This window comes from Rhinopithecus roxellana, chromosome 1 (assembly GCF_007565055.1).
Source record: "Rhinopithecus roxellana isolate Shanxi Qingling chromosome 1, ASM756505v1, whole genome shotgun sequence".
In the NCBI taxonomy this organism is placed as follows: domain Eukaryota; kingdom Metazoa; phylum Chordata; class Mammalia; order Primates; family Cercopithecidae; genus Rhinopithecus; species Rhinopithecus roxellana.
This window is the reverse complement of record NC_044549.1, coordinates 199,577,857-199,591,321: the sequence shown is the minus strand read 5'-3', so window position 1 is coordinate 199,591,321 and position 13,465 is coordinate 199,577,857. Positions and strand designations below refer to the sequence as shown.

The window sequence follows — 13,465 nt, the reverse complement described above, 5'->3', positions numbered from 1 at the left end:
CCAGCCCATGAGACTTGTCTATCAGGCTTCTCTTGCAAGCCCAGCCCCTGTCCAGGAGCCAAGGGGTGCAGAGTACTATTCACTTAGGGTGCTTCTGGCAACCTGGGGTCAGCCTCCTCTCCCTCCAAGGATACCCCTTTGTATGTGGGGGTTCCCCTCAAAAGCTAGGGAACTGCATAACCTGTGAGCAGATACCTGTGAGCAGTACCAAGGGGCTCCTTCATGGCGGGGGCAGTGGCACCTCTCATTAGAGTCCTGGGTGAGCCCAGAGGCCTGGGAAAGCTGGAAATTCTGGCTAATCAAGAAAACTTACCACTCCTCCCCCAGGACCCAGAAGGAACTCGAAAAAGCCACAACAAAAATCCAAGAGTATTACAACAAACTCTGCCAGGAGGTGACAAACCGCGAGAGGAGTGACCAGAAGATGCTTGCTGACCTGGATGACCTCAACAGAACCAAGAAATATCTCGAGGAGCGGCTGATAGAGCTGCTCAGGTGAGTGCTGTGTCAAACCAGCAGCTGGGGTTTTCCCCACACTTGGGTTTTCTCTAAAGAAATGCAGCTGTTCTTGAAAGCACACTTCAGAAATTTCCCCATTTTCTTGCCCCTCTCCCAGGAGCCCCTCTCTCCTCCTCCATCTCACTTTCCCCAGTACTAGAGTCCCAAACTCCAGTGCCTGCAGGTACCAGGCAGCTGATATAAGTGGGAGCTGGGTCAGGAGGGGACTGTGAGAAACTGGGGACACAGTTGGGCTCTACTTCTGCCACATCAGTCTTGGCCCAGAACTGCTAGACCACCTTTCTTCTCAAGAGAAGGTGGAAACCTGGATTTTAATGTGAAGTGTCCTGATTTTTTAATCCTGACAAGTCATTCAAAACTTATTTTAACTTTTCCTTATGGAATTTTCAAATATACAAAAATAGAATCATGTAATACACCTCCCAGCTTCAGCAGTGTTCAGCTCAGGGCCAACCTGTCACCCGGCTTCAACAGTGTTCAGTTCAGGGCCAGTCTTGATTGATCTGTAGACCCACCTGTTTACCCACCTTCCCAGATTTTGAAGCAAATCCCACACATATCATTTCATCCATAAATATTTCAGTATGTACCTCTCCAGGGTAAGGACTCTTTTATTTTCTATTTTTTGAATTTTTTTTTTCTTTTTTGAGGCAGAATCTCACTCTGTTGCCCAGGCTTGAGTGCAGTGGCGTGATCTTGGCTCACTGCGACCTCTGCCTTCTGGGTTCAAGCGATTCTTGTGCCTCAGCCACCCGAGTAGCTGGGATTACATGCACACATCACCACTCCCAGCTAATTTTTATATTTTTAGTAGAAACAGGGTTTCACTATGTTGGCCAGGCTGGTCCTGAATTCCTGGCCTCAAGTGATTTGCCTGCCTCAGACTCCCGAGTGCTGGGATTACAGGCATGAGCCACCAAGCCTGGCCCAGAACCCTCCATTTTAAACAACCACAGTATCCTTATTATACCTTAAGAAATGAAGTACACTTTCTTAATATCATCAAGTGTCTAGTCAGTTTCAAATTTTTCCGATTGCCTTAGAATTTTTTCAGGTTGTTCTAATCAGGATCTAAATTAGATTCATCTGTTGCAATTGATTTGTCTCTTATATCCCTTTTAGTCAATGGGTTTCCCTATCATCTCTCTACTTTTGCCGATTGCATCCTCATGGTGTCCATTTAACACGATGATCCATCCCTTGCATTTCCTGTGAGTCCATAGATAGAACTATTGCAGTGGTTCTCAATCCTGGCTACATATTAGAATCACTAGGGAAGTAATTTTAAAATGCCCATGTCCAGGCCCCACCCAGACTAACTGAATTGGAATTTCTGGGAGTGAGACTCAGACACCAGTGAGCCAGAGCTGAGAACCATCATTCTACTGGCAGCTTGCTTAGACTCAGGTTCAAAATTTTGGCAAGAAGCCTTCATAGAATTGGTTTGTAGTTTGGGATCTTTCTTTCAAGAGGCACATACAATCTAATTAGCCCTCTTTTTGTGATGTTAGCAGCACCATGGATCAGCAAAGCCTAGATACGCTAATTCATTAAGTGTTATAAAACAGTGATATTAAAATTACAACCAATTTGAAAGTTTAAAAACTCTGCCTTCTTATCATCAATATACAGAGTTAGAACTCAGGGTATTTGTGACCTGAGGGGTGTGATGGAAAATACCAGCTCCTGGCAGCATTCCACATTCCCAGAGTGTGGATGGACCAGCCTAGAGAATGAGGCTGCTTCAGAGAATGAGTCTTCCTGCTTCCCAACAATTTCAAGTGGCCTTGAAAAAGCCAGTCAAGCCCATGTTCAAGCTTTTTTATTTAAGGCAAAAGATCTGGGGTTGATTGGGAGTTCCTGGTCAGTGATGGAGCCTGTATCTCTCAGGACCTGAGTGGCTCAGGTGTCACATTACTGGTGGCTGAGGAGCTGTTAGAGCTGCATTAGCCCTGAGGGTGCCGACTGCGGCTTCATATGAGAAAGAACTAAACTTCCCATGTCAGAAACCATCAAGCCTGAAAATGCTCATTAGTGTCCCTGAGGAAGCCTGTGTTCACATCCCCCACCCCCAGTTCATCAGGCACATTCTGACACTGCCAGACCTTTCTGGAAAGCCTCACACTTCTTTCAGTCTGGCTTCCAGAGTGACCTTACCATCTCTCTGAGGGGCAGAGGAGGCTAACATCTGATCAGATTTTCACGCTAGGAAATCTTTGATCTTCTCCACTGATTCATTGTTACTTGGATCAACCATAGAAACATAAAGGGCCCCGAGCACATTAAGATTCAGGTGGGGAGTACATTGATGGTCATTGGGCTTACTGCACGTAGACGGTCGGCATGGCAGCACGTTTTAGCTTAAACTCCCAGTGGTCCCCAGCACTGTTGTTTAGGTGCCTGAGTGGTGGCCCTCGTTGGTGCTGGCAGCTCTTTGCAGTTGACAGTGCCTTCTGTTGTACATATTTTGCCACCCGTGTGTTCTCACACATGTGGTGTCAGTTAAGTCTGCATGTCGGGGGAGATGGAGGAGACCTAGCGTGGGCTGGGGCATATTTCCAAGGTGAAAGTGAATTTTCTTTCTATGACTTAGGAAATTTGATACCAGTCTTTTGAAATGAAGCAAGGATCATCCTATTGTTTTCATGGATTCTCTCTTCTTTTCTTCCAATGTGGTTTTGTCCCAGGGACAAGGATGCTCTCTGGCAGAAGTCAGATGCCCTGGAATTCCAGCAGAAGCTCAGTGCTGAGGACAGGTGGCTCGGAGACACGGAGGCAAACCACTGCCTCGACTGCAAGCGGGAGTTCAGCTGGATGATGCGGCGGCACCACTGCAGGTCAGCAGGGGGCTCGTGGGTTGGCACCAACACCCTGGTGGGGCCCAGGACCAGCGCAGAGAGCTCCGAAAGAGGACTCTGTGATAGGTGTTGGTACCATGGCTGACTGTTTAGGAAGAGCACATTGCATTTTGGCTTTAAGGGAACCAGGTGAGGAAAGTGTATTAGTTGGGATCCTAACAAGACACTCAGGGCTCCCTGAAAGAAAGAATACAGAGATGTGGATGGAGTTTGGGGTCCCCACAGGGATGGGGCATACCCAGAGACTAGCAGTTCTTCTACCATTCCTGTAGGGACCAGAGGGGAGCAGCGTTACTGGAAGCCAGCAAGAGCTGGCCTGAAACCTCACTAGAGGAACACAGGCAGTGCCAGGGACACAAAGGCCAGAGAAGGATGGATAAAGATGAATCTCGGGCTGGGCTGGGGGCAGGTGCAGAATAATCAGCGTAGCTGTGAAGTTCTGTGGTCTCTTAGAGCCTTAGCTTCTGAAATATGGGAGGCATACCTACAGCTTGGTGCCAGGGAAGGTGGGCTCATCCATATTTTATCTCCCTGCCTCCCAGGACCTTAGGAAGTAAACCATGCTTTCACCAAGCTGACAAGAAGGCTTTGTTGGAATCCTGTGAAATGAGCTCATGGCCACATCCTAACGTGGGGGCAGAGCTAGGTCTGATGAGAGTCACATGGCATCCAGAGCCCAGTTTGGGTGCTGAGCAGATCACACAAGATCATAGTGTATCATCCTCACCGCCTGGGCTTGTTTTGTTCCCAGGATATGTGGCCGCATCTTCTGTTACTACTGCTGCAACAACTACGTCCTGAGCAAGCACAGTGGCAAAAAGGAGCGTTGCTGCCGAGCCTGTTTCCAGAAGCTCAGTGAAGGCCCTGGCTCCCCTGATAGCACTGGCTCAGGCACTAGCCAGGGAGAGCCCAGCCCTGCACTGTCACCAGCCTCACCTGGGCCCCAGGCCACAGGAGGCCAAGGTCAGTCTCCTGCTTCTACTACCTACTATGTTCTCTAGATGCCACTCCCACCCTCCACCCCGCTTGTTGTACCTAGTTAGTGCTAATAAGCTGAATTCAGTGTTTTCTAAACTTAGGTATTAAAGAGGTGCTAAAATATATTACCACCAACTGGAGACTTTCATTTTGATATATTAGGATTGAAAGAGAATTGAAAAAGGAATAACTTTGTCCTGATAAGATTCAGTGTGATTTAACCTGAAGTCTACGTACCTCTTAATGCACATCCATGAAATACACTGCACGCTTTGGTGAATGCTGTCTACCAGAGCCGCAGCCTTGGCATCCAGAGTAACTCAAGGCTAGGAGTTGTGTCTGGAACCATCCATATCCTTCAGTCTCTTCCTGAAGTTGGCTCTTCTTTCATGTCCAAGGAGGGTGTAATCTCTTTTGTGTCCTCCCACTCAGCCCAGTGAAAGAAGTAGTTTGAGTTCTGCTGCTTCTGTTTTGAGCACACCCTAACAGACAGGCCTGGGCTGCCCTTCGGGGCACTGGACTTTGGATGTGGAGCACAGGGAGGCAGAGCTGAGATGGCACAGGCAAAAGTGGTCTCAGCTTATCTCTGCTCGAGCATCATTGCCATCTGCAGTTGGTCCCTGTGAACTCCTCCTTGGCCTCTGTCTGGATGCAGGCCAGCCAGCCTTTAGAAATACTGTTCTTTCCTCTTTTGTTTCAGTGGATTACCAGGTGGTTAGCAGGCCCCATTATGTTGTTGGGTACAAAGAACTGATGAGGATGGGGAGCGTACTTTGCACAGCTATAGTTTTATCTTCTTCAAATCTTTTGCCCATTTTAAAATGATTTTTAATATTGAATTTTGAGAGTCCTCTGTGTATTCTCTACGCAAGTTCTTTGTCAGATATGTATTTTTCAAGTATTTTTTCCCAATCTATAGCTTGTCTTTCTATTTTCTTTCAAAGAGCAAAAAAGTCTTCAAAGAGCAGAAGTATATCATTTTAATGAGGTCCAATGTATCAGTTTTTTTCTGTTATGTGTAAATGTTTTTCTTTTTGTTGTCATGTCTAGCTTTACTTAGCCCAAGGACTCACAGACCTTCTTCTGTTGTCTCTTAGAAGTTTTATAGCTTTAGCTTATACATTTAGGACTGTGATTCATTTTCAGTTATCTTTGTGTGTGGTGCAAGGTGTGAATAGAGATTCATCTTTTTGTATGGTTGTCCAGTTATTTCAACACCATTGATTGAAAGGCTGTTCTTTGTACCTTTGTCAAAAACCAATTTTTTTTTTTTTTTTTTTTGATGCTGCCATAGAAAGTAAGCAATTGACCTTATACGTGTGGATTTATATCTGGACTTTTATTCTATTCCATGTATCTATGTGCCTGTTCTTTTACCAATACCAAACTGTTATGATGACCATAGTTTTATAAAGCATCTTAACCTCACGTAGAGTGGTTCCAGTTTTGTTCTTTATCAAAGTATTGGCTATTCTAGGTTTTTTGTTTTTCTATATAAGTTTTAGAATCAGTTTGTCAATTTCTACAAAAAATCCTGGTGATATTTAAATTGAGATTGCATTGAATCTCTAGTTCAGTTTGGGGAGAATTGACATCTTAATAAAATTGACTCAGTCCATGAACATGTTATAACTTTCTATTTATTTAAGTCTTCGGTTTCTGTCAGTGGACATCATTTTAGATCCCTGTTGTCTGCTTTCCCTTCCCTGTGCCAGCCTTGCAAGGCAGGTTCAGGAGTGTGGCTGGGTCTATCGAAAAAAACCAATCCCTGGCCCCTTTTTTCAGCCTATGCCTCAAGCTCTCTATTATACAGACTTGAGACAAGAAGAATAACTTCACTTCTAAAGCAGGGCCTGTCTTAGTGGTCATGTGGCAGGTCCAGCTGGGAACTTTAAGCTCACATGAACCATTTTTCTTGCTAAACACCCCAGGAACTTTGCATGGGCTTGCCCTGACTCGTTAGTGACCACCGAGTGCTCAGGTCACTTGTTTTGGTTTTTGACATTTCCTGTCTGCTCATTTTCAATTTTTGATTTATTATTTATTTATTTATTTATTTATTTTTGAGACAGAGTCTTGCTCTGTTTCTCAGGCTGGAGTCCAGTGGTATGATCTTTGCTCACTGCAACCTCTACCTCCTGGGTTCATGTGATTCTCATGCCTCAGCTTCCTGAGTAGCTGGGATTACAGGTGCCTGCCACCAAACCTGGCTAATTTTTGTATTTTTATTAGAGACAGGGTTTCACCATGTTGTCCAGGCTGGTATTGAACTCCTGGCCTCAAGTGATCCACCCGCCCCGGCCTCCCAAAGTGCTGGGATTACAGGCATGAGCCACCGCACCCAGTCTTTTTTTCTTTTTGCCTCAAACCTGCTCTCATATTTTTCCATGACATGTGCTGGAGAGTGTTTGTGGGCAGATGACTGGTACAGGAACATTCCTACAGTGGCCTTCCTACTAAGTGGCTTGCATAGTCGGACACAAGGCCCCTGGTTGGAAACCCAGTGCCTGCTGCAAGTCCTTGAGCACTTGGAGGTTCTTGCCCACACATCAGTGGATTAAGGGAAAATGCAGGTCAGACAGACTCCTGCTTTCAAAAATACATGAATAAGTACTGCCTGTGTCTTATGGAGCAAGGATTTAGTGGCATAGAAGTGTGTTTTCTGTTATTAGGTTCTTTTTTAATAAGATTTTTCCTTCTAAATAAGGGACCTCAGAGAATATGCAAGAGGTTGAAACCTCTCTTAGCCTCTGAGAAGTCTCTTAGGTTGTACATTCCATTTCATCTGTAAGCCTTCCTCTACTTTTTTGGAATTTCCCAGCAACCAACCATTTCTCTCAACTCTGGACAGAATAGCTGTCAGTTGAGTGACCAATTAAATTGTGCCTCAGCAGCTTGTTCTGCATAGCTGCACTCTCTCACTTTCCCAAAGGCCGTTACCCAGCCTGTGCATAACAGTGTATTGTGTCTCTTCTCTCCTGATCTGCCTCTGCTGCCCAGGAGCAAATACAGACTACAGGCCACCAGACGACGCTGTGTTTGATATCATCACAGATGAGGAATTATGCCAGATACAGGAGTCTGGCTCCTCGTTGCCTGAAACACCCACTGAAACTGATTCTCTTGACCCAAATGTGGCTGAACAGTGAGTAGAGGTCACCCCCATTTCCTGAGTGCTCATTACAGGCCTGGCCCCTGTGCTTTCTTATCAAAGGATGAGGAAAGTGAGACACTGGAAGCAGGACTGACTGTCCTTGCCTAAGGGAAGGTGCCTGAGAACAGTGCTTGTGATGGCCTTGAAGAGCATCAGCGCTCAGAAAGTGGTCAGTGTTGAGCCTTGCAGAGAGCTCCTGGGAGATGTCAGTGGCCCCAGGTTTCAGCATCACCATTAAGGCCTGTCTTTCTTGGCTTGAGCGACTGTATTAGTTTGCTTGGGTGCTGCATAAAATACCACAGACCGGGTGGCTTAAATAACAGAAATTTACCTTCTCACAGCTCTGGAGGCTGGAATTGCAAGGTCAGATGCTGGCAGGGCTGGTTTCCTGTGAGGTGCTTCTCCTCGGCTTGCAAATATTTGCCCCCTTGCTGCCTCTTGGTGTGGATGTCCCTGTTGCATGTCCCTGGTGTGTCTCCATGTCTCTCAATCTCCTCTTCTTATAGACACTGGTCCATTGGATTAGGGCCCACCCTAACAGCATCATCTTAACTTAATCATTCCTCTACAGGCCTCATCTCCAAATGCAGTCACAGTCTGAGGTACTGGTGCTTAGGGCTTCAGCATGTGAATAATTTGGGGCATGGGGAGACAATTCAGCCTATAACAGCAACCCTTGCTGGGCCACCTTTGGCAGTTGCTCAGAGCAACATGCTGCTCTTTAAAAGCCTTGCTCTCAGGCCCCTGTGCTCCTGGTCTTGCTCACCTTACCACCTACCCACTTGGCTTGCCGAGTGATGAAGGTAGAGTGTGGCTTAGTGCTAATGGAATGAAGCATGCCCTAGGGACCACAGGAATGTAGGGGTTGGGAGAACACTGCAGGCTAATACTGTCAGGAAACGCATCAGAGCAGGGGTGTCCATTCTTTTGTCTTCCCTGGGCCACACTAGAAGAAGAATTGTCTTGGGCCACACATAAAATAAACTAACACTAACGATAGCTAATGAGCTTAAAAAAATATCGCCCTCCCCCCAGAAAAAATTTCGTATCGTTTCAAGAAAGTTTATGAATTTCTGTTGGGCAACATTCGAAGTTCTGGGCTGCATGCAGCCTGTGGGCCATGGGTTGGATAAGCTTGCTTCAGAGGAAGATGTTCCAGGAAGGGAAGGCAAGGACCAAAGTCACAGAGGAAACACTGAGTAGAGGCTGTCTTGGGTCTTGAGTTTGGTGATTGGATTGGCTTTGTCCATGAAGCTCCAGCACAGTGAGTTTAGTTCATCTTTTGGAAACACTAATCAGGCTTGGTAAGGATGCCATGAGAAATGAAGCTCGGATTTAGTTGCAATTGTCTCTGATAGATGAGTCCTCTCAGAGGTCCCTTTAGCTGCAGATAAACTCACCCAAAGCCTCAAAGTCTTAGCAGTAAGAAAAATATGGACAGGCCTATTACTCTATACCCTGTGGAACCCAAGGGACTTTCCACTCACCTAGCCTGCACTTTGCCCTAGCACTGGTATTTTATGCTGCTTTTAATCAGTGACCTGGATCCACTGAACCTTCCTGACTGCTGCAAGAATGCTGCAGCTTACACAGGCGAGCAGACTTCTGAGGGCCAAAGCAGCCACGGCAAGGATATCCTTAAGTACTTATTCTCCCTTGGCCTTCTCATTTTTCTAGTGTAGCTATTTGCCAACAAGGTTTTCAAGGAGAGTTTTACAAGGTCAGTTTTTAAAAATATGAATTGTATAAAGTATCACCATATTAAAATGTCAAGAGTTTATGACATGAGACCCATAAGAAAAGAAGGTCCTTGCTTGATGTTTCTCAGCCCCTGTTGTCCGGCTTTAGAGCAGTTTACAAAAAAGCACTGGCTGTTCAGAACCTCAAGAAAGAATTTATGTGGGTCCCAGGTCCCAGACGTTTCTTGACCCATTTTCCCTCTAGTTAAGGACATTCTATGATGCTCCTGCCTCAACATTGAGATCTGCCCAGAATTCAGAGGAAGGCTAAGACTGATCTGTCAGATTGATCATTCAGGATTTCTGCTGCATGTCTTTACTCTTCATGACGCTGCCAATGCAAGGGACTTTGGACTTACGTGTATCTCCACAACCCTCTGTTCCCTGACTAGAGAATGACTAAACTCACCATGTTATAGCTTCATGTATAAAGCCAGCCTGATCACCAAACTCACCAGACCCAAGATCATCTCTACTACTGTTGCTTCTGTGACTTGAGGCTTTCCCTTTCCTTCCTGGGACACCCCTCCAACCCCTGACCATGTAAGTCTGCAGCGTTCTCCCAACCCCCATGGCTCAATGGTCTCTGGGGCATGTTCCGTTCCATTAGCACTAAGCCACACTCTGCCTCCATCACCTGGAAAGCCAAGTGGGTAGATGGAGGTAAAGTGAGCAGGACCAGGAACCCGGGGGCCTGGGAGGACATTCTGGCTTGAAAGTGTCTTGCTGCCTCCTCTAGCCTGAGTAAGAAAGTGACTGTCCTACAGCTCTCTCTCTCTCCTCACCCCTCACCTTCCCCTGCCCAGTAGGAACAAAAACAGAAGGCATTCTGACTGCTGACAAATATGTGTGGTTTTGGTCTTGGGAAATCAGGAACTGTTCCAGGGGAAGGAAACTGCCAGTGTGCTGGTCCACGGCCACCAAGGTGGATGTGGGACTAACTGATGGGAACCTATAATCCCTGCACTTCTGTTTGGGTGAAGACCCACCCTTCCCAGTCAGTTAAAGGCTGCATTGTCAGATTTTTTTTTTGTGCATTAGCTAGAGATAAACCTGAGCATTTCTGGAAGCTTTTTCCTACATTCTTTTTCTTCCTAAGTTTTAAGACCTAAACCGAAAACACCAAGAGTCTGAGAAAGTGTGGGAGATCTAGAGCCCTAGATTTGTGTAAGCATCCCTGGCAAGAAACTTCGGGAAAAAATAAGCAAATCCAAGGTAAGAAGGGATCCGGGAGAGATTAAACACTAAGTCCGAATTCGTGAGGAATATCAGGCCACTTGGAAGTAGTGTTGTTGAGAGTGATGCTGTTGAGCGCCTTCCTTGCACCAGCTGCTCTTACACGTGACCTCACTAGTCCTTGTGCAGCCCATCAGGGAGTGGGAATTATCTCATTTTTTAGGCAAAGAAGCTGAAGCCTCAGGAGGCTGGATAACTTCTGTCGTTGGAGGTGCCAGAACTAGGCTTTGGACTCCTCCCTCCGGTCCACTGGCTTAAAATGCATATGGAAGAGTTCAGCTCTTTTTTTTCCATCCCATGGCCCCATTTTGCCCATCTCCCCTGCCTTCATGTTCGCTCTTTCGCACACATACACAGTTTTGGGGCTAAGGAAGTTGTTTGCCTTGCCCCTCTTCCTGGCAGAGGTGGGTCAGAAAGGGGTCCCAAAGTCCAGCCTGCCAGGGAGATGTGGCCAGATGCTGGGACCCCCTAAGCAACCTCCCAGTGGTCCCTGTGCATGGCTCAGAGCTAGAATGGTTGTGCAGGGCAGGAGCACAGCCCCTGACTTCTGGAGAAAAGATGGTATTCGTCGTAGCCCTCTAGACACACCAGTGCACACCCCCTTTTCAGTCACTCGGGCTCACCCTCCACCATCTCCCTGACCAGGTGTCCAGCTGTTCTCTGGACTAAAGCACAGAAGGAAACCAAGCTCTTGTCAGCTGGTGAACCAGGCCTGTGGGGTAAGGGCTGGCAGGGGCACTGGGCTGTGGCTCCCTCAGCCTTTGCTCAGCCTCTACCCAGTCATGGCCTCCTTGAGGCCCGGCCTCCCCCTCTAGCTACCAGATGAACAGAAAGGATGGTGGTGAAGAGCTCGAACTTTAGAATCAAACATGCCTGGTCTGCCACCTCCGGGCTCCATGGCTCTAGGCAGTGCAGCCCACGAACTCAGTTTCCTCCCCTATACCGAAGAGACTGGAACAGCACTCACCCCTAGGGGTGTTAGAAAGATTGCATGAGAACTGTGTGTGGAGCACTGAGCCCAGCCCAGTGCCTAAAGCCTGGGAAGACTTTCATGGAGGTATGTTGCTTTCCTGATGTTGTGTCATCAGGGGCTGAGCTGTGCATGCTACCGCTACCACCTCAGTACCTTGCACTGCGCAGCCCAGAGGTCTCCTCCAAGGAGGATCCTTCAGATACCCAGATGACCCTAAGTGAGCTTAAACTCTCGCACAGAAACAACCTCTGAACCCTCAGAGCGTCTTTGCCAGTAATTGCTTCAGAACAGGCGCTTCATGGTCAGAGTGTTTAGGGGAGCTGTGGTGGATTTGTCACCCACCGGGAGATTTGACGCTTGCTATCTCAGAAACAAAATGAGAACAGGATATGGTGAATGGTTAAGGTTACAAAGCCACCTTGCACATGGGCTTTCCCAAGATCTCTGCCTTCAGCTGAATACAGAGGTGGCAGGTACCCTGTGGCTTGTCAGTGGCAGGAAACCTTCCTGGAGCCAACATTTCTGGGCAAAGAAAGGCTGTTCAGTGAGGTTGTAGTCCTAGCTCTGTTGTATGAGCTTTGGCAGGCATTAATCTGTCTGAACTAGTTTTCTCATCTGAAAATGGGGATGATAGTGCCAGGCCTCCTACAAAATGGCATTAGTTACCAGGGACCAACAGGGACTAGGCAGCTGGAAGGAGGTGCTGCTTTGAGAGCCCCTTGGAGGAGGAGGCCAGAGGGACTGCCCTGACCACTCCTGGTCCCCATCCTCTTTGTTTTGCCTCCACCCCTCCAGTAGGGGTAGCTCCAGGCTTTTCTCTTCTGTGGCACCATGTCCTCAGTCCAGAACATCCACGGAGGACACCTGGGCCCCTAGCTCCCAGGTAGCCCCTAGAGTCAGTGTCATCTTGTGTTCCCCACATCTCAGATGATGTGGCCGTTAGTGGCCTCTGCCATATCTCTAAAGGGGTTGGAGCCCTTAAGTACTGCAGCCACCCCCAGGTGTTGGGAACTTGGTAGGGAAATAGGGAAAGAGCATATCCTTTACCCTCCAACCCTGAGGCCACACCAAGGCAGTGTGTACTCAAGCAGAGCCCACACCCAGCCTGATCCCCTCCCACCAGGCCTCCAACACCATGTGCTGGTGTGGACAAGCGGAGGGGAGAGCCAAGTGGAAGGGAGAAGGGTGGGCTGAGGTTGGGAAATGGCTCTGCCCTGCACATGACCTCAGTCTGCTCTGTGGAATGGAGCCTGTACCGAAAGCATCTTCTGCTTCCTGGGCTGTGGTGTGGATGGAGTGAAATCAAGACATGAAGGCCTTCTGTAATCTGCATGTGCTGTGCCAGCGTTTATTCCCCTACCCAGGGGAGGGGGTTAGAAAACTGACATCTACTCCAAAGAGTGGCAGGTAAGGGCCCAGAGGCATAGGATCAATTAGTGGCTGAGGAGGCAGGGAAGGCAAAGAAAGATTTTGCTGCTGTGCTGTTCCTGGGGCCAGGCAGGCAGGGCTTTCCTAAGCTACAAAAGGCCAGTGCAGGGACCCTGGGAGGGGGCGGGCACCTGGACAGGGAAAGTCCCACGGTCCCAAGTGGCTGCTTTTCTGTTGCTATGGCCAGGCAGGCCCAAGCATTGTGCTCACAAGCACCCCAGGAGGGAAGGCCACCATGAGCCAATGGCGTAGGTGGTGAACCAGGGCTTGGGTCGGGGTGCTGCATCACCTGCACAGGGGTACACAGTGGTGGAGCTGTCACTGAACACTGAACACTGTCAGAGTGAGCCCAGAGCCTGCATTTTCATCACATCTTGCTGCATCTCTCCATGGGGACTCGTGGAGATGCTGCTGGGCCCTGTCTCCTGACTCTACTTCTGCCTCTGTCCCTTGGGCCAGGACACCGTCAGGGAAACCAGGGACGGGTGGCCCCTCTGTCAGAAGTGTTCCATGTTAACATGAATGCACAAAGGGGGAATGACAGAACTCTCTTTGAAAGCCACTTAAAAGATAAATGTTG

General features: G+C 48.0%; 1 protein-coding gene across 1 annotated transcript in view; it reads left to right on the top strand.

Annotated features, from left to right (window-relative positions):
• Nucleotides 1-13,465, top strand: part of FYCO1 (FYVE and coiled-coil domain containing 1) — a 79,801-nt gene that overhangs the window by 34,195 nt on the left and 32,141 nt on the right. Inside the window, exons 11-14 of the mRNA XM_010374799.2 lie at nt 328-495; nt 3,207-3,356; nt 4,129-4,340; nt 7,356-7,500. Coding sequence (XP_010373101.1) covers nt 328-495; nt 3,207-3,356; nt 4,129-4,340; nt 7,356-7,500 — 675 coding nt within the window. The remainder of the gene's footprint in view (nt 1-327; nt 496-3,206; nt 3,357-4,128; nt 4,341-7,355; nt 7,501-13,465) is intronic.